Here is a 21,815-nt window from a genome sequence, read left to right as displayed (position 1 = left end):
AAAAAAAAAAAAAAAAAAAAAAAAAAAAAAAAAAAAAAAAAACTAATGATACATTGTATGGTGACTAACATAACATAATAAAATAAAAATAAATAAATAAAAAGAAGATGTGGTCCATATATACAATGGAATATTACTCAGCCATCAGAAAGGATGAATACCCAGCTTTTACATCAACATGGATAGGACTGGAGGAGATTATGTAAGTGAAATAAGTCAAGCAGAGAAAGTCATCATATGGTTTCACTTATTTGTGGAGTATAAGGAATAGCATGGAGGACATTAGGAGAAGGAAGGGAAAAATGAAGGGGGGGAAATCGGAGGGGGAAAGGAACCATGAGAGACTATGGACTCTGAGAAACAAACTGAGGGTTCTAGAGGGGAGGAGGGTGGGGGATGGGTTAGCCTAGTGATGGGTATTAAGGAGGGCACGTATTGAATGGAGCACTGGGTGTTATATGGAAACAATGAATCATGGAACACTACATCAGAAACTACTGATGTACTGTATGGTGGCTAACATAACATAATAAAATTAAATTAAATTAAAAAAAAGAAGAAGAAATGATGACCACCTCCGAATGCATAAAGGCTGCATGGGCAGGAGGCTCAAACTCCTCTGACTGTAAACCCTTTGCTTTTCAAATCTAATTATCAGTGTTCTCCACTAGTAATCCTGTGATGTTTTAGGACTGGCTTTAAAATGAAGAAATATTTAATGTTATTGATCACTATCCTTGTGCTGTGTTGCTAGGACCGTTTATTTATTGGTGTTTCTGTAAAAAAACAAAACAAAACAGCAGCCATTTGCTATTGTGGAAACAGTCTCAGTGGAAATCAGCAGGACTTAGTCTGATGTGGGCATTTTTGTTGCGTGCCTCCCCAGAAGTGCTTGAGTTAATATTTTTACAATAGGAAAAAAAAGCAGGAAAAGCTTTTGAAGCCAGATGTCTCTTTAAAAAACTGCTGATGGGGAATCTTTTCTCATGGCGAGATTTCGGTTAAGGTGATCAAATAAAATCAGTCATATTTAAAGTTTCCGGCTTTTTTGTTTATCTCAGTCAAATAAAGCTGTGTATTCTAGTGAAGAAACCAAAGGTCAAAGGCCAAAGACAGATTCTGGTGATTGTCTTGTATTAGGGAAACCATTTTCACAGTGACTTGAGCCTTGGCAGGTGGTAATCTGTTCAAGTCATGTTCAGAGGATGGAAGAGCTCCAAAATCTAAGTCTGTTTTGGACTGAAGATACTGTGCTTGCAATTTGTATAAGGCACTTTTTACTAGTTTTCTGATCTGTACCAAATCTTGATTGCCAACTATCTCTCTCTGTTAAATGTCAATAATAAGTAACTGCTAGTCTAAAACATTGACCTGTCAAGAAAGCGATGTAGGTTTTGGAGAGAGTCAACAACCAAGAATTAAAGTGACTTCAGTTGGTTTTCCCCCACTTATTTCCCTTGGTAGAATCCATCCTCCTGTGGTAGTTAACTCTTTTTTTTTTTTTTTTTTTTTTTAAAGAGTTTTTTATTTATTTATTTGAGAGAGTGAGAATGAGAGAGAGAGAGAGAGCACATGAGAGGGGAGAGGGCCAGAGGGAGAAGCAGACTCCCTGCTGAGCAGGGAGCCCGATGTGGGACCTGATCCCAGGACTCCAGGATCATGACCTGAGCCGAAGGCAGTCGCTTAACCAACTGAGCCACCCAGGCGCCCCGATAGTTAACTCTTGTTTATTTGTTTCGTACTAAGCTAAAACCTACGTAATCTAAATACATTTGGAACTAATCCTTCAACCTGGCTACTTGACCACCATCATCCTTGCTAGTAAATTTTAAGTATAGTTGACTTAAGTTTCACTTTAGTCCTTTCTCCTGCTCACCTCTCTGACCTTTCTTCCTTTAGTGCCCGATTCAAGTGTCACATCCTCTGAGCCCTCGCTTTCCTCTTCTCAGTCACTCCTCCATGAATGAAATCCTCCTGTACTTTGCGTATTCCTCTACTGCTCACCATACTTTATAGTCATGTGTTTGTATGTCATTCTCACCTGTTCAAATGAGAACCCCATCAGGGCAGGGGCTGTGCCTCATCCATCTTTGTATGCCAGCACCTGGCTCCATGTCTGCCATTATAGAAGGCTTGTCTAAATACTTATTGATTGAAAGGATGCCATGTGCTGGGCACTCTGCTGGGATAAAAGATGGAGAAGGAGTCAGTCCCTTTTCTCAAGGAACATACAATGTAGTGGGCCAGAGAAGACCTGGCCATAAATACAATATAAGATTGTGTGTGACAGGTGGCATTATCAGTGAAATATTTGAGATGGGACTCAAAGGATGCTGGGAGGACCTTCCAAACAATAGACCTGCGTCAGCGAAGGGAGAAAGCAGGAGGTATCTAAGTTGTCTGGTGAATTTCAGGTTGTCCAGGTGACATTAGGTAGGTGCCAGGAAATGGTGGGAGGATAGGTTGGAAACCTTCAGATGGCTGAAGATCATAAGTTTGGGATTTTTTTCTTCAAATGATAGAGGACTACTAAGAGTCTCTGTTGCACCAAGAATGGTGTGGGAGGGTGGACTGTCATTGCTTCGAGGTTTAAATATGCCTGTGTTGCTGAGAAGAATGTGGACAGGAATCTTGACTAATTATATGCCTCATTCTCTTAGCTACTGAATGTAGAGTAGTAGAAAGACATTATCACAGCAGTGTTTTAGAAGGATGATTTTGCCAGGGTACAAAGAATGAGATCTGGATGAGGGGAAAGAAGTTAGGGAGGCCAGTTGGGAGGCCAAGAGTTTTGAGGGCCTGAAGAAGTGCCTGAGAGGTCAAAGGAAAGGAATAAAGTGATTTGCAGACTGGGTCACTGTGTGAACTCCATCAACAGTTAACTAGTCAGGAGGGACATGTTTTGGTCAGGGGGAGGGGGCAAGATGCAAGATGATGAATTACATTTCAGATGTATTAAGCCTTGAGGTGCTGGAAGCACATCCAGGAGGATATTTCTAGCAGATCATTGGAGATATGTGAAAAGAACATGAGGAAGAGAGGAAGAGACATTAGAGGCAGATAAATTTGGAAGCTCTTCACATGAAAGGATGAGTGGCGAAAGCCACATGATTCAGTGAGTCCATGGAAGTGAGTGGGGCCTTAGAAAATTCCATGACTAAATCTTAGGAAATGGTTTCATTTAGGGGGCAGAAGGAAAACAGCAAGCAAAATCCCCCAGTATTAGGGATCTAAGAGAACAGGGAATAGGGGGCTAAGGGAGCCAAGCTGGGTGTAGTTTCTAGAGAGGTTTCTATAGATGCAGAGAGTTCAAGGGCAATGAGAATGGAGGAAACACCTGTGTAACATAACTGGAAGATCACTGGCAACTTTCAAGAGGGCACCTCCAGTTGAAAGATAGGAAGAAAACCAAAATTCTAGCAGGGGATTGCAAACTCAAATGCTTATAAGGACCAGAGAGGTAACAGAAGTGAGCAAGGAGACTGTGATGATCTGGTGATCACATGCCCCACCCAAAGGTAGCAGCCTTGTCCAAACCATTGTTGCCACATGGAAAAGTTGACCCAGGACAGCCAGCTATCTGACCTTTACAGGGAAGACTGAAATTCTTATTTTAAGTGAATTTTAAGTGAAATTCTCCAATTTTAAAAATATGTGAGTCAAATGAAACACGCCTATACACTGTATCTGGTATTTGAGTCACCAGTACTAACAACCTATGCTAGGTTTGAAGGCATTGATGAGAGGAGAGGAATATTCTAAGATATAACCAGTCTGCTGGGTGTTTTAGAGACTGGAGTGCTAGCAGGTAACAGAGAGAAGATGGAAGATTCTAGAAAGAGAGGTCCAAGGGAGGAGGTGGAAGTCATGAGATCCATAGGAAGAAGAGATACCTTTTCCTTTCAAATGAGAAGGATGAAGAGAGTAAGAGAGAAGTGTTAAATATTGAGAATGAGACTTGAGGAAAATTAGGGAAGATTAAGGACTTTGAACTTAATTTCATCAGTGAACTCTAAGAAGTAGATGTTGAGATTTCCTGCTGAGGAAGAGGGAGTCGAGGACTGTACTTGTGCCATGGGAGGGTGGGGACTGTAGCAGTAGTCCCCAGGGTTAGGGTTCAACAAGTGACAAATCAAACAGATAAAGATGTGGTTGAGGTTGATAGCATACATCTATAGGGATTTTACATTTAATCAGCACTTTTTAAGTGGCTTCTGCATTCTGGGCACCAGGGGATTTCCAGTCAAGGAGATAGATGAATAAATAATTATCACAAGGCTGTAAATGTCACAGAGGGGTGCAAACAGGGTGCTTTTGGGACAAGAGGAGAAACATCCTGGAAGGCTTTCTGAGGAGAGAGGGTTTAAGTCTATGTTTGAAAAATAAGTTGTAATAGAGAATAAACTGATGGTTACCAGAAGGGAGGTGGGTGTAAGGATGGGGGAAATAGGTGATGGGGACTAAGGAGGGCACTTGTTGTGATGAGCACTAGGTGATGTATGGAAGTGTTGAATCACTGTGTTGGACACCTGAAACTACTATAATACTGTATGTTAACTACACTGGAATTAAAATTAAAACTTAATAAAACAAAAGGAAAAAGAAGTTGTAGTCACTATGAAGGCAATGGTGAAAGTCAGAAGAGACAACATATACAAAGCATTAGAGCTAACAGCAGGCATGGTGCATTCTGGGAATTTCAGCTAATTCCGTGTCTGAAATGGAGTGCCCTTGGCAGAGCCAGAAAGGATGAGATTGAAGAGTAAACACAAAGAAACATGAATGGTCATGGAACTTGGACTTGCCCTATAGACAAGGAAAACCCATAGAAAGATTTCAAGCACAACAGTGACATCATCAGTTTGTTAGAACACATTGACTAGAATCGAGAAGATCAAGAAGGAGGCCAATTTTGATGTGCAATTACGTACTCAGCCACAGAGGATATATCTTGATTGATTTAAGTTAGTAATGGCAATCTTAATCTCTTTATCCACTGATTGATCTAGGGTTGGGACATGCAGCCCACTTTAGGTTAATAGGGTATAAAAGGATGTCCACAAGTAGCCTCTGGGAAAGTAGACTTTTTGATAAGTAGGAAGTACTTGAGAGGAAAGTTTCTGTTGTCCCTGTTCTTCCTCTCTTTCTGGATGTTCTGTGAAGACTAATGTTTGGAGCTGCAGGAATTATTTTGAGATTATGAGGCAATGAGTCTAAGGATGAAAGCAACAAGTTAAAGATGGCAGAACACAAGACAGACCCTGGGCTTTTGGTGTTGGAGGAGGTCATCAAGAGGATGTGACCACTGTTTGACCCACAAACTGGACCCAAGCAATCAAAGGTTCTTCATCTTCTTCCCTGTCCTTGGAGTATACCTTTCTGCCCACCATTTCTATAGCCAGAGCCATTTCAAGGGCACAACTTGAGAAAGTGATGTGTTGTTGAGACTATCTGAACTGTGTATGTGACTGAACCCCATTAAGGGCTCTATATATAAACCTTTAAGATTCTGGTGAGTGGACATACAGATCTACTTGTCTTGTGGCTACCCAAGATGAACCTCGTATGTAAGTCCCCTTGCTTATTAAAACTGCCACCTACCAATCTGGAGTGATCCTCCTCTTTCTTTGGTCTCTCCTTGCCCCCATGTATAGAGGCCAGTTTCAGATTTCACTTAGGGAACTCCCAAGGTTGCAAACCAACTATGGTGACACTTTTGTTTCCAAAACCACTCTGGGATGACCTGCCTTGAACTTAACAAGTCAGTAATTGATGCACCCATGGTTTAAATCACGATTAGTTGGATATTTTCTTAATTACCACATTGCCTTATATGTGGCCATCACAGTAGAAAGTTTAAGAAGCAAGAGATCCTAAACTGCTAGAGGTAATCACTCATATATAGTCCTATTCCTGTGCTCAAGAGATACGATGCATACTGTTGGTTAATCTTCTACATCTATCACCCATCTTTACCCTTCCCTTCCACATGTCACACCCTAATTAGACAAAGCTACCTTATTCATCCATGTTCTCATCATTGTAGTTTACTTGCTCTCTCCTAAACAGAATTCACTTCTTTCATTTAAAGTCCCAGTGTCACATGATGTAATGAGCACTGGGTGTTATAGACAACTGATGAATCACTTGAACTCTACCTCTGAAACTAATAATACACTATATGTTAATTAATTGAATTTAAATTAAAAAAATAAAGTTCTGGTATCGGGGCACCTGGGTGGTGCAGTTGGTTAAACATCTGACTTTTTTTTTTTTTTAATTTTTATTTATTTGACAGAGAGAGACAGCGACAGAGGGAACACAAGCAGGGGGAGTGGGAGAGGGAGAAGCAGGCTTCCTGCGGAGCAGGAAGCCTGATGTGGGGCTTAATCCCAGCACCCTGGGATCATGACCTGAGCTGAAGGCAGATGCTTAACGACTGAGCCACCAGGTGCCCCTAAACATCCGACTCTTGGTTTCAGCTCAGATCTTGATCTCAGGTTTGTGGGATCCATCCCTGCATCGGGCTCTGTGCTCAGCGCAGAGTCTGCTTGAGAGTCTCTTTCTCTTTCCCTCTGCCCTGTGTGCTCTCTCTCTCTCTAAAATAAGTAAGTAAATCTTAAAAAAAAAAAAAAAGTCCTAGTGTCTTGAGACACCTGGCTGGCTCAGTGGGTAGAACATGCGACTCTTGATCTCGGGTCATGAGTTTGAGCCCCATGTTGAGTGTGGAGATTACTTAAATCAATAAATTAATTAAAAAAAAAATAAAGTCCCAGTGTCTTGGTATTATATTAAACTATAGTTAATTATGATACCAGGGGTCTTGTTTTCTTTATCTGTGTGCCCCTGGCACAAAGGCTGGCAATAGTAGATGCTCAAAAAAATGTGTTTTAAATGGAACTTTGATACAGAGGGTTTAAATAACAATAAAGAGAATATGGACCTATTTTATATGTTTCCTCAGATTTGCCTCACTGACCTTCAAGCTGCTCACTGATAGAGAGCACTGATGGTGTTTACCTCCCCTGGTGTGAGGACCATCTCAGGCGTGGCCTCCATCACACCCACACGGTCAGAGCTGCAGTGGAACCATGAGTGTCAAGCCAGCTCAACCTGACTCCTGGAGCCTCTGACTCCTCCCACCACTTCCAGACTCAGAGGCAGCACTGTGCCTCACTCAGGCTGCGGCTTCCCCAGGGGCTGCCTAGAGAGGTCTTGGGTTACACGGCCCAGGAGTGCAAGGGACTTATCACCCTGTGAGGTCTACTTTGCCCAAAGAAAGACAGCAGGTTGAAGAGGAGCTAGTATATTAACTCTTTTCCCTTCCTCCTTGAGGGACCACTCTGGGCACCATGATTCCATATGGTGTGAACAGGCAACTCACTGTGTTTCTCATGAAGCCGTCACCAATCCCCTAATGTGCCACTTTGTATTTACTATTTCTCCATCCCTGATCGACTTCCTTTCTACTCACTCTTGCTGCTCTGGTATTTTATCTCCTTCTTTCTAGTTATATTAGCATATACCCTTGCCTCAATGGTTGTTTTTTAGGCGAAGAGAAAGATTCTATTATTCAGTATCAGTTTTCTTATTGCAACTTTAAAATATATTGTATATTTGTGGATACCACCTCAGTTTATATTCTTTCATACATAGGCAGCCAGGGATGCCAAACAACACAGGATTTTTAAAAACTCTTTTTAAGTAAACCATTATCCATGAGAGGCATTTCTTAAAAATCAGTCTGTCCATTTTTTAAACATACTTTTTTTCAAAAGATTTTATTTATTTATTTGAGAGAGAGAGAGACAGCATGAGCAGGGGAAGGGGCAGAGGCAGAGGGAGAAGCAGACTCCCCACTGAGCCGCGACGTGGGGCTCGATCCCAGGACCCTGGGATCATGATCTGAGCCGAAGGCAGAACTTAACCGCCTGAGCCACCCAGACACCCCCATTTTTTAAACATTGTTAAAGGAGATGAAACAAGGTCTAAAGGGCATCAAATTAATGCCTATAATAAGCAAATATTTAATTGTCCTTGATTTTAAACACTAAGTTGTCTGTTTGAGCTTGATAATGACTCCTTTAAAGTGGCATTATTTCTCAAGGCATCAAGCTTGTGTTGACAAGTTTATTGAAAAAGAGTTGGAAGAATAATTGAAAGATACACAATTAACTTTTGCTTAATGTTTGGTTATCTTAATATCATCTTATATCAATAAAAGCTACAGCAAGTGATGAGTATCTAAGTTATTTTCTTTGACAAATGTGGAATACTAGATTATTTTTTAATCATTATTCTGTTTATCACAGCCATTTTTTTGATTCAGTTAAATTTGTTTTATATTGAATACATGGAGGAGTTATGTATAATTAATGGGAATGTCCTCAGGGGAAAAATGAGGCTTCCATCTCAGTGGCAGCATAATCATCCTGAATTTATGGATGACTCTTAACTGTAGGGGTCTGGAATCATTAGCCAAAGTAAATGAAAAACATAATTTACAATAAAGATATTAACCTACATAATTTTATCTGAGATAACAAAGTCTGAATATTTTAGCATATTGCTAAGCTACCCAGAACAGAAACACATATGCAAAGGAAAAAAGAATAAATATTGGGTCTGCTCTGGGAAGAACAAACAGAGGAATTATACAAGTTGAAAGGGACATATCAAGAAAAAAAAATGGAATACAATAAATCTGGCAAATTTTACATTCTTGATAATTTGAATTTCAAATTATTCAAGCATACATTCTTAAGAATAGAAAAGCCTTCAGAACTCCCCCAATTGAGATGGGAAAATAATAGCTTTAATACTAAAATATGTACATATTAAACACACTCAACTCTCAACCATCTGCTAATGGATGAGGATATAGAGGACCTAAAATCAATCACCAAATGTTTGTTAAATGCTAACTGTGGTGATTTTGTCTAGAGACCACTGCCTGGATACTTGCAACTATGTTCCCTGATCAAACTGGAAATTGCTAGCATCAACTATGACCTGCTTAATAATTGACCTTGCTTAATCGCCAGGCCCTCTAGAGAAGAGAAGATAATAACAGATAGGGAAGGAATGGTAAGGGAGGTAGGATGGTCTAAGGGAGGAGAATTTTGTGACCCAAATGTGGCCACCAGCACAAGAAGAATAATGAAAAGCTTTGGAATTACTTAGAAGCAATCACTGGTATTCTTCAAAAGAGCAGTTTCAGGCACTCCATCTTCTGGCCATGATCGAATAATTGGGACTGAGATTAACCTTAAACAACTAGGAAACTGGGCAAAATATAGGTAGCAACTGTTTTCAGACTTTGGACAACAGGTAGCGTGGGACTGTGTTCCCTTGAAGAGGGTAGCTCTAAGATGGCCATGGCTTTCTGCCTGGAGACACCTGCCTGGCCACAGAGTAGGAAGGTAGATTCCGTGTAAAACACAATAGTTTTATTAAGTTGAAGTGACAAAGATCAGAATTCAGGAGGGCTGAAGCTGCTGGAAGTTTGTAGGGAAGAGTTGCAGAGAGGAGGAAACTACCTAGAAAAAGAGTTCCAGAAGTCTGTATGGCTTTATTTGGAGTCTTTGCTGAGTACAGTGAAATTCCACAGGTTAGGTAGAGAGAGGCTGGGGAGCTGTGAACTGAATAGTTCCTGAGCTTACACAGGGCTGGGATTGCTCAAGTTCTCACTAGGCAGAGAGGAGAGTCCTCATTGATCACTAGGAGTGTTCTACAGGAACCCTTGAAAAACCATGCTTTAGTAATGTTACCAAACTACTCCTAGAATAAAGGCGACTTTACATCCACCCTAAAAAGGCTTAAAAACAAGTCCCCAAAGGATCAAGCACCTTTATTGCCTACCATAACAAAACACAACAATTTTTAAAAGGAAGACAGCAAAACCCAGACACTCAACAATGTAAAACTCACGATGTCCAGCATCCAATAAAAATTTACTAAATGTGCCAAGAAGCAGGAACATGTAACCTATAACCAGAAGAAAAATCACCCCAAAAGGACCCAGGAATGATAAAGATGGATAGAATTAGCAGATAAGATTGTTAAAGCAGCTCTTATAACAACATTTGACTATTTAAGGGAAAACAAGAACAAAGTGGGGCGCCTGGGTGGCTCAGTAGGTTAAGTGTCTGCCTTCAGCTCAGGTCATGATCTCAGGGTCCTGGGATCCAGCCCTGTGTCAGGCTCCCTGCTCAGTGAGGAGTCTGCTTCTCCCTCTCTCTCTTTCCCTCTGTGTGTGCACGCTCTCTCTCAAATAAATAAATAAATAAATCTTCAAAAAAAAAAGAAGAAAAGAAAACATGAACAAAGTGAGAGAGAAATGGAAGACATTTTCAAAAAGCGCCGTTTCAACAGAGTGGTGGAGAGAGACACCAGACTGAAAAAAGGGAAGGAATGGGGAGCACAACATGAAGGTAGTGGGCAGAGGCCATTTATTCCAGAGGGATGGCTGCAAAGACAGAAAGGGGCAGCAAGGCCTATCAAAGGTTTGGATTATTGTCGTTTTTCCCCAGGAAGAAAATGAGAACCTAAAAATGAAAGCTAAAGACAATTGTTAGAAAGAAGGAATTATGTGAGGCTGATGGTTCTAGGCAGATTTAGGAGAGAAAACTTTTATCTCTAAAGAGGAGAGGAATGATTTTTCCCTGAGATAATGGAAAGAAGCTGAATATAAAATAGAGACAGAAAGTTCAAGGGAATTAAACAAGGCCTGGGTAATTAATGGAGTTTCAGTAAACAGAAGGCAAAATCATTTACTAAGAGGCCATGAGATTGGGAAATCCAATGAGTAAAAAAATGAGAAGAAGGAGCCTGAATCAGAGAAAATGTAAGCAATGAATAAAAGAACTAAAGAGGGGTAGCCCCAAACAGCCCCATTTCCCCAAACACTGTGAATTGAGTGGATGCCAGAATTAGTAAGAAGGAAATAATAAAATGCAAAGGAGGAGGGTTTGAGTTCAAACGTGAAAAGGAAAATGATTTCTGTTTTCATTTTAGTATACTAAATCCCAGTGAAAACTTTCTGGGAGAATAATGTCAAGGGGATTAGAATGGTGAAGAAACTGTGCCCCAGGAAAAAAGAAGGAAAATGAGAGGTGGGAAAAACTGGGTGAGTTGGACAAGAATAGAATGGCTGTAATCTTCAGACCAGGAAATTTTATTTTTGCAAGTGTATTTGTAAGCTTGGATAATAAAACTAGGCGTAAGTGACGTTGGGTTGCAATGCAAACTACGAAGCTATTACATTTCTGTGTTGCGTGTTGAGGTGAAAGAGTCAGGCCAGGAGTCAGAAGACATGATGTTGTGTCTGGCCTCTGACAGTGACTATCTTTATGGGCTAGTTATCTCATCTCTCTGAGTCTGTTTCTACATCTGTAAAATAGGCAAAAGGCCAATTATGCCTACTCTGAATGAATTTGCACAAATCGAATGAGATTATACACAAAAACACTTTGTTCTCTGTGTAGTGCTATAAAACACAAGACATGTGTAGACCTTTTTTGGGTTACCCACCCTGCTCCCGGTGATTCATCTTTCTCTGAGAGTTGCTTTCCCATCCCCCAGTTGGATTTACTACATCACTCCACCCACCTACCCACAATGGATTGGACCAGGATTGAACAATTAATTCTAGATGGGCCAATCAGATTCTCTGGGGAATTTAGAATCGGGACCAAGTCTATCCAGTCTGAACTGATTATTTGAACAGAAATGTAAACTGTGGATAAATGGGTTGGTCATCTGCTGCCTGCTGAGGGCAGGGAGATGTGGAGAAAGCCAGTCTAGAGAGAGAATGAAGCTGATAGGCGGGGGGAACTAAGATAAGTGTGGGGGCGGGGGGGCGTGGAGAGGACTAATACTTTGGATAACTGCACAGTTCTGGGTTCTTCCTCTTGGCCTGACTGCTTTACTTGTCTGGGATTCTGTAAAACACTCCTGTGTCCTAGAGAGGACAAATCCTGTCTTTCATTTTTTTTTTCCATAATATGACTCGTGTGTTTTTCTGTACTTTTCAACTAAAGAATCTTAACTAAAGCAATATAGTGGGTTCAATAGTGTCCCTCCACCCCACCCAAAATTCATGTCTACCCAGAACTTCAGAATGTAACCTTATTTGGAAATTGGATCTTTGCAAATATAGTTAAGATGAAGTTATACTGGATTTAAATGGGCTTTAATCCAGTGACTGGTGTTCTTAGAAGAATAGAAGGGGGATATAAGAAATGCACACAGAGAAGGCCTACGAAGATGAATGTAGGCAGAAATTGGAGTTATGCTGACACAGGCAAAGGGAGGCTTGAGGCCACCAGAAGTTTGAAGAGCCAAGGAATAATTCTTCCTTAGATCCTTCAAGGGGAGCATGGCTCTGATAACACCTTGATTTGGGGCTTCTGGCTTCCCGAACAGTGAGAGAATAAAATGCATGTTGTTTTATTTTTTAAAATTTTTTTAAAAAGATTTTATTCATTCATTTGAGACAGAGAGATACAGAGAGAGAGCATGAGAAGGGGGAGAGGCAGAGGGCGAGGGAGAAGCAGACTCCCTGATGAGCCGGGAGCCCAACATGGGGCTTGATCCCAGACGCTTAACCATCTGAGCCACCCAGGCGTCCCAAATTTATGTTGTTTTAAGCCACCCAGTTTGTGGTACTTCATTACAGCAGTCCTAGAAAACTAACACAAGGAGCATTATAGAACAGTTTATCTCAACATTGCTGTTTTCAAGCTTTGTTGTCATGGAAAGGGCTGGACTCTATACTAGGGAGACAGCCCTGAAGCTAAGTGTCTTCTAGGCAGCCCTTTCTGAGAAAGGTTTGTTCTGCATAAAGTTGTTATATTTCTTACCATGTGAAACCACTGCTACCACTCCAGCCACACATGCTTAGAACCAAAGTTTCCTGGGAATGAGTTAGTCAGAAGGAGGCCAAGACGAGTTTGGTGTCAAACTGCTTGATAGGACTCACTCTGTGTTAGATGGTGACAAACTCAACCAGGAAATACAAATACTAATTAAACAAAGAGTAGGCAATATCCTAATCCATGCTGAGCTTTTGTTTCATTTCTCCATGAGCCTATAGATATCCCTATCTGGGAAGCTCTGTGACTAAGAATGGCTGCCACGAAGCAGAGGACATCCCATGGTGGCCCATGAATCCCAGCAACAAACCTCCATTATCAGGGATCATCTGGGCACTCATCCTGTTTCAACTTGTTTTAGTCTGCTCAGGATACCATAATAAAATACTACAGGCTACAAAAAATTATTTCTAACACTTCTGGAGGCTGGGAAATCTAAGGTCAAGGTGCTGGCCAATTCAGTTCTTTTTTTTTTTTTTTTTTTTAAAGATTTTATTTATTTATTTGAGAGAGAGAGACATAGCGAGAGAGGGAACACAAGCAGGGGGAGTGGGAGATGGAGAAGCAGGCTTCCCGCAGAGCAGGGAGCCCGACGTGGGACTCGATCCCGGGACTCCAGGATCATGACCTGAGCCGAAGGCAGTCGCTTAACCAACTGAGCCACCCAGGCGCCCGCCAATTCAGTTCTTGATGAGAGTTCTCTTCCTGGCTTGCAGATGGTTGCCTTCTTGCTGTGTCCTCACATGGTCTTTCCTCAGTGGGTGCACAGAGAGAGAGAGGAAGAGAGATCTCTCTGTCTCTTCCTCTTCTTATAAAGCTATCAATCCTATGAGATTAGGACCCCAATCTTATGACCTCATTTAATATTATTAACTCCTAAAAGCCCTATCTCCAAATATAATCACATTGGGGTTTAAGCTTCAACCCTTCTCCCTAACATCTTGTTAGAATCTTTTCAGCAAACAGCTGGCTCATTCATGATTCTAATGCAGGGGTTACATTGAAGGACAATCTTAGATAATTTCTGTCACCTCACCAAGGTACAAAATGCTTCTAATTACATAAATGAGGACACACATGTATACGTATATACACACATATGAATACATATTTATAGTATATATATTCATAACTTCCTACATGCCAGATGTTGTGCTAAGTGATTTTTATATGTAAATATATATTAATTCACTTCATCCTTACAACAATCCCATGAGGCAGGTAGTGTTATTATGCTCATTTAACAGTCTAGAAAATCAAGGCACGGAAAGGTTAAATAACTTGTCCAAGCTCATACAGCTGGTATGTGCTAATGCTAGGACTCAACCCACACAATATGGCTTCAGAGGTCATGAATTAATAAGCCATAGTCCCAGTTACAAGAGACTGCTAGTGTAGTGGAGCAAGGGACAAGCAAGAGGTATAGATAGGAAGATTGAAATCAGAAAATTATGGGCAACACACTCTTTTGGATGAATCGTCTCTCAGCCTACTAGTCTCTCTGGATTTTGATGGCCATGTACTAACTGACAATCCTGGAGGTAAACACAACTTGTCTTGGAATAAGACTGTATCAGTGTATGGCTCCATGTGTTTACTTTATCTGTCTCTGGACATTGGGCAAGCCATCCAGTATTTGTGGAAAGAGATGCAAAATCTTTCTCATCACATGCTCTATGTACTGAGCAAAGATCTGGTCACTGTAAAGTTTTGTCCCTAGGGCAGAAAAGGAAGAAGATTGTGTTCCTTCCCATTGCTCTTACTAATCAAGTGCTCCTGTGTGCTCCAACAAGAAGTTCTTCTTAGTTGGATGAATGGATGTGTAGAGAGGCAAGAGGCCAGGACTTATGGGCTCAAGAATGTGTAAGATTTATTGGAGCTGCTGGTTAGAACACTGCTGTTTTCGTGAACTGGACCAAAATGCTCTCACACCAAGCTTTCACCAATAAAATAAATAGCCTCAGGTGTCTATCGACCTAAGAGGACCTGCCTGTAGTTGATATAATTGCCAAACCACTCACTGGGAACTTGACAGATGAGTCCTTTAGCTTTCAATTCAGGATGAGAATTTGCACCAAAAAAATAAGACATCCTTTTTAAAGAGAAATATAAATTCCTATTTTCTTAATCTTTCATTTATTCAACAAATATTTATTGAGTGCCTACTATGTGATAGGCACTGTTCTTGGAGATTGAAATAGATCAGTGAGCAAAACAAAGATTCGTGCCCTCATGGAACTTGTATTCTAGTGTGGAGAGATAGATAATTAGCAATAGACATAATGAATAAGTACGTTATATAGTGTATGCTAGGAGTCTATTGGTGTTCTAGAAAAAGAAAGAAGAGCAGAATAAGAGGAATTGAAACTGTTGGGAGCTGGTTGCAATTTTAAATAGAATAGTCATGGGGCGCCTGGGTGGCTCAGTCGTTAAGCGTCTGCCTTCGGCTCAGGTCATGATCCCAGGGTCCTGGGATCGAGCCCCGCATCAGGCTCCCTGCTCTACGGGAAGCCTGCTTCTCCCTCTCCCACTCCCCCTGCTTGTGTTCCCTCTCTCGCTGTGTCTCTCCCTGTCAAATAAATAAATAAAATCTTTAAAAAAAAAAATTAAATAAATAAATAAATAAATAAATAGAATAGTCAGGGTAGGCCTTATTGAGAAGGTAACATTTGAGCAAAGCTTGAAGGAGTTGAAAGGATTGGCCAAGTGAACGTCTAGGGAAAGAGCACACCAGACAAAGGAAACAGCAACACAGGAGTGTGTTTGGTATGTTTGAAGAATATCAGGAAGCCAGGGTGGCTGGAGCAGTGGGGTGGGGAGGGGATTGTGGAAGATGGGAGAAGGAACAAGGACCTGTAGGCCACTGTAGAGACTTCTACTTTTACACTGTAGGATTTTTATTCTGAATGACATGGGTCTCTGTTAGAGGGTTTTGAGGAAAGGAGTGACATGTTCTCTCATGTTATAACCAGATCACTTTGACTGCTGTGTTGTGAGCTGATTGTATGAAAGCAAGAGTGGAAAGGGGGAAACCAGATAGAACACAATTTCATTTATCAGAAAGAGAGACAATGCTGGCATAGACTAGGTTGTAAGAGTGGAAGTGATGAGAAGTAGTCAGATTTGGGGTAGCATTAGTGGGTAGAGTCCATTGGAGTTGCTATGGATTAGACATGGTGTGTAAGAAAGAAAAAAAAAACAGATGAGTTAGATACCTATGATCATCAAGATGGAGAAGGCTGCAAGTTGTTGGATATACAAATCTGGAGTTCAGGGGAAAAAAGTCTGGGCTGGAGTTATAAATGTGGGAGTTGTTGGCATACAGATGGTATTTAAAGCCAAAGGCTGAATGAGATCACTAAGGAAATGAGTGTGGATAGAGAAGAGGTCTGGGGACCGAGCCTTTGAGCATGCCAACATTAATAAGTTGGGAGAAAAAGAGGTTTCAGCAAAGGACATCAAGATGGAGTAATCGGGAAAGGAGAGAATGCAGGAGTGATGTTCTTGACCAGGCGAGAAGGGGTACAATCTGATATACAAGTAGAGGGGTTGGCTCTGGACCGGAGCACAGGGAATTCTTCTGTACTAACCACACATTTTGGCTAACTGAAGGCACCTACATATCTGGTGCTGTCTTTATATAGTAAAGATCATTCTTGGTTATCAAGGAATTCTTTTATGGTCTTCCCAAAGCAGTTCCCCAACTGGCCCCTTGGTGAATGATAATTTCACTAATAGTCAATGCTTCACAGGTGCTGTCACACAGATCTCATTGTTGAACACAACATATTTCTGTCTTTCTGATGAGATGGCAGCCCAGAGGAGCTAGAGTGATAGCCTAAGGTCCCCATGACCAAGCCAGGAATGTAACGAAGGTCTCGGTGTTCGTTTGCAAAGGGCTGCCATAATAAAGCACCACAAACTGAATGGCTTAACAACAGAAATGTATTGTCTTCCAGTTCTGGAAGCTAGAAGAGAGAAATCAAGATGTTGGCAGTGTGGATTCTCCTAAGGCTGGGAGAGAGGATCTGTCCCGTGCTTCTCTTCTGGCATCTGGTGATTTGTTGGCAGTCTGGGGCATTCTGACCTCATAGATGCATCACCTTAATCTTTTCTTTTTTTTAAAGATTTTATTTATTTATTTGACAGAGAGAGACACAGCAAGAGAGGGAACACAAGCAGGGGGAGTGGGAGAGGGAGAAAAGCAGGCTTCCCGCTGAGCGGGGAGCCCGACGCGGGGCTCGATCCCAGGACCCTGGGATCATGACCTGAGCCGAAGGCAGACACTTAATGACTGAGCCACCCAGGTGCCCGGCATCACTTTAATCTTAACCTTTATGTTCACATGGTGTTCTCCCTGTGTGCTTATCTCTTTGTGTCTAAATTTTCCCTTTTTATAGACACCAGTCGTCTTGGATTAGAGGCTTGCCCTACTCCAGTATTACCTCATCTTAACTAATTATATCTGTGAAGACCCTATTTCCAAATAAGGTCACATTCTGAGATGCTGGCAGCTAGGGCTTCAGCATGTGAATTTGGGGTGGGGTATGGGGGAGACACACTTCTACCTATGACAGTCGTCCAATGTCACATTTAGTGCCAGCCTTAATGGTATAGATTAGGCAACTGCAGAGCAGGTAGGATTGGAATAAGTGGGATTGAAAAGGCCTTCTCCCTTGTGCATCTCTCTGATGCCAGTCCTATCATTTGAACCTGTCGTCTTTGATGTGACTCTGCTGTGACTGTTTTGACCTGTTTCAGAAAGCAGAACCTTGAAGATGAAGAGCTAATGACTGGGAAGGTAAAGAGTGAAGGGATTTGCAGGGATAGGTGTTCCTTTAAGGCGGTGGCCATGTTTGTTGAATACATGTTTGCCTTTTATTAAAACAACAATAACAACCCAGCTTCCTCAGGCGTCACTCCTGAGACTCTGATTCCACAGGCCTGGAGCCAGGACCCTGCATTTTAGCATGTTTTCAGGTGATTCCGATGCCGCACCTTGACAGAGTTACCTGAAGAGCCAGGGGTTCATGGTGTGAGAATACCGAGGTTGGAGCCAGACCAGGCCTTGCCATCCAGAGAGTGGGCAGAACTACAGAGCCCCCGATCTCAGAGCTCCAACGGCCAGAAGAGACCATCAAGATCACCTCTTCAGATAGAACACAGAGCCCAGAGGTGGTGAAGCCAGAGCATTTTGAGTGCTTAAGAGCAGAGAGAGAAGCAAAAAACAGGACTTAAATAGAATAAGAGGATTACAATGAATAAAATGAAAAGAGAGAAGAGAAATGTGAGGAGCTGCCCTTAAGCCAGTGTCTAGACTAGATAATGTCTCCTTTCTCTTTATCAGGTCACAGAAGTTGTCATGCTTCAGAGGAGGCCACTTTCCTGCTTCTGAGGTTGGTTTGGGTTCCTGAAACAGGTGCTTACCCACGAGACAAAGGACAGGTCTGTTTTTTAATGGTATTTGTTGGGATCCACTGCTTCTCGTGGCGCTGTATTGTCCTCAGCATACAGAGATAAAATAAGAACCCAAGAAAAACACTTTGAGTGTGTGATCGTGTGATGCAATCCATGGATGATCTGCAGCTAACTATGATTAGACTCTGATAGGTAGACTTCCTGAGAACATTCTGAGTAGAATGATCTATGTCTGCACAATTTCTTTACTCTTCCTTCAACTTCTTGACCTCACTTAGTGTTCATAAGAACCCTGGAATACATATTACCCTCCCTGGACAGATGTTTTAAAGATGAAAATATGACATGCCCTTTTTCTGCTTGTAATCCTTCAGTGATTCCTCACTGTTTACCCATTGGCTCCTTCCTTGGGGAAATATGTTCCAAGTCAATAACCTAAGAGAAAAAAGGGCAATTTGTACAAGGATGTACATAATAGCTTTATTCACAATATTCAAAACTGAGAACAAACCAAAACGCAATAATAAAGGGCAGGGCTAAGCAAATCCTGCCCTCTCACTAACTGGAATACTCTGTACCTGCTTTAAATGATAAGAATCTGGCCTACCCTGAGGCGCGAGTGTGTGTCTCTGTGTCTGTGTCTAAAGGTGGCAAATGTGAAATCAGTTTAATAAACAGGATAATGAACACCCTGATTTCAACTCTCTAAAAATACACATGTGTATACTGACAAAGACCGAGCAGTAACAAAAAGTAATGAAATGTTTGACGCTGTATGTGAATCAGATCTGCTGTTCAAGTGTGACATAAACATTTCAGTGGGGAAAAATAATGCCTTTGGAATTTTCTTCTGAGGACTCTCACATTGAATTTTATACTGTGAAGAGAAAAACGAGACGTGGAACTCAAAACCTTGACTTCAATGCAAGAGGGCGGGCCAAGGACACGGTGACAGTTTTATGTTGGGATGGTCGTGTTTGACTCAATTCAAGTTGGAGCCGGGGCAGGGCGTGGCCGCCCAGGGCACCTTCACTGAGGGTGCCCAGGTAGGCACATGCACCCTTGGCTTGGGGTTCCATCCGTCCCTGCTGCTACCACAGTAGTTCAAGGCCAGTGGGAAATCACAGAGCAGGGAAAGCACTGCCCTATTAACTGAGAGAAAAACTGGTCAGACTTGATCAAGCAGAACATTAGTGTGTGATGTCAAACTGACCTTCTGTACAGTTTCAAAGAGGCTTCAGGAACAGTTCAGCAAGCTCTCTTCTCTTTATTGGTCTTTGCTGTGGCCGAAAGCATAAAAGCATGGTACCCAGGGCTCGCTGTTGATGCACGCAAATGACTGCAGTACCCCCAATTCTGTATCTATTCAAATATGTTCATTAGGTCTCTGGCTAGCTTTCTTTCAAGGTTCTTACCCCAACCCTAAGTCTTACAGTATTTGCCTTTTGTACCTTTCGGTAAACAATGTTAGCATCCTTGTGTCCTCTAGGTTTGTCATTCACTGTGTACAGAGGGGGAGTGGGGGGTTGGTCAGAAAAGATGTTGCCCTTCTCGATTGTCTGCGTTTTCTGTCCTTGTAAATCTGGGTCACTCAATCTTGGCTTGATCCTGGCTTGATCAGGCCCTGAGAAGAACTGGCTCTTGCATCCCAAACTCATGTGAGTCTAATTTATATCAGAAAATCGATTTAATCATTGACAATGAGAAATATAGCAGCCAAGTGGGGCAATATTTATGTTGGACAGTTTGCAAGTTCTCTTCCCACAAAGGAAACCAAACAAAGATTAGAAGTCTGTTGCTGTGTGAGCATCAGCTACTGGTACAAGGAAGGGTTCTGAGAAAGTTTTATTCACAAACCAATCTACCTAGAATTCCCTGACTACCTTTCAACGTGTACTCCGCTAAAGGCCCAGGGCACACCTCACCTGTTCTTTGAACCTTCTTTTACCTCTGGGTTCTTGGGAAAAATTAATCACTTCCTCGGTCAGGCTACCGTAACTTTCATACCTCTATTATAAGACCAATCAACTTGTATTCCAGTAATTCTTGATACATGTCTCCTCTGCTGTTTCCATCATGGGGACAGGGCCTCTCTCATCCACTTTGTTGCTCAATGCCTAGCACATAATAAGTGCTCAGTTTAGGGTTGTTAAATGAATGAGTTATCTCTCCATCTACCCTAATGGCCTTTCTAAATCAGTTTTTATTAAATAGAGGTAGGTAGATACTAAGAGAGAGAGAGAGACAGAGAGAATCCTATTCCCTAACCATGAGAGACCTGTCCAAACACCATACTGTGGAGAACCCATAAAAGATAGTCTTAGGCAATACTCAGTACATTATGTTTTCACCCAGACTGATCTGCTTATCTGATCCTTCTATTATTATTCCCTGGCCTCCCTGTAGGCCCTAGCTTATATATGCCTTAATCTGCCTCTTTATTTTAGTGAACAGTTTGACCCCTTCCACAAGCATATTGATTCGGATTCTCCTAACTCCTGTTTACCTACCTGAAGCCCCAGAAATGCTGAATCAGAATTTGAATTTTAACATGACCCGCAAGTGATTTGTAGGCATCATGAATATTGGAGAAGCTCTGCTTTAAGCCTTTAGGAGGCCTACTGCTCCTGGCTGCGTGGTTTTCCTTTCTAGCTTGTCCTCTGTCCTTCTTCAGACATCAACATCCATTGTATTAGTTATCTATGGTTGCATATAAAATCACCTCAACTTATCACCTTAAAGCAATACTTATTATCTTATGGTTTCTGTGCATCAGGAATCTGGGCAAGACTTTTTTTTTTTTTTAAAGAGAGAGCTAGCGAGAGATCAGGGGATGGGGGAGCAGAGGCAGAGGGAGAGAGAGAATCCCAAGCAGGCTTCATGTCCAGCACAGGGCCCGACGTGGGGCTCGATCTTACAACCCTGAGGTCATGACCCAAGTGGAAATCTAGAGTGGGATGCTTAATCAGCTGAGCCACCCAGGTGCCCCTGGGTAAGACTTATCTGGATCCTCTGCTCAGGGACTCTCACAGGATGCAATGAGGTGTCAACTGGACTTTAGTCATCTAAGGCTTGGCTGGGGAGGAGTCACTCCAAGCTCACTCATGTGGTTGTTGGTAGGACTCATGTCTTCATGGGCTATTGGATAGAAGGCTTCCTGAGTTCCTTGCCTGGTTGGTCTCTCCACTGGGTGGCTCACAACGTGGCAGCTGGCTTCATATAGAACAAACAGATGAAAAAGCAAGAGAGGGCAGGTGAGATGGAAGCCAGTCTTTTTGTAACCTAACCTCAGAAGTGATAGCCCATTATTCTTTGCCTTATTTTATTTGTTAAAAGTAACTCAATAAAGGGGCTCCTGGGTGCCTCGGTCGGTTAAGCGTCTGCCTTCAGCTCGGGTCATGATCTCAGGGTCCTGGGATCGAGCTCAGCGTCAGGCTCCCTGCTTGGTGGGGAGTCGGCTTCTACTTCTCCCTGTACCCCTCGGCCCCGCTGGTGCTCTCTCTCCCTCTTGCTCTGTGCACT

General features: G+C 42.0%; 1 protein-coding gene across 1 annotated transcript in view; it reads left to right on the top strand.

Annotated features, from left to right (window-relative positions):
- YEATS4 (YEATS domain containing 4) overlaps positions 1-18,543 on the top strand; it is a 60,023-nt gene extending 41,480 nt beyond the window's left edge. Inside the window, exon 7 of the mRNA XM_032420587.1 lies at positions 18,223-18,543. Coding sequence (XP_032276478.1) covers positions 18,223-18,395 — 173 coding nt within the window. The 3' untranslated portion in view covers positions 18,396-18,543. The remainder of the gene's footprint in view (positions 1-18,222) is intronic.
- Positions 18,544-21,815: the final 3,272 nt, after the last annotated feature.

Source organism: Phoca vitulina, unplaced genomic scaffold (genome assembly GCF_004348235.1).
Source record: "Phoca vitulina isolate PV1807 unplaced genomic scaffold, GSC_HSeal_1.0 scaffold23, whole genome shotgun sequence".
Lineage (NCBI taxonomy): Eukaryota > Metazoa > Chordata > Mammalia > Carnivora > Phocidae > Phoca > Phoca vitulina.
This window is presented reverse-complemented; position numbering and strand designations above follow the sequence as displayed.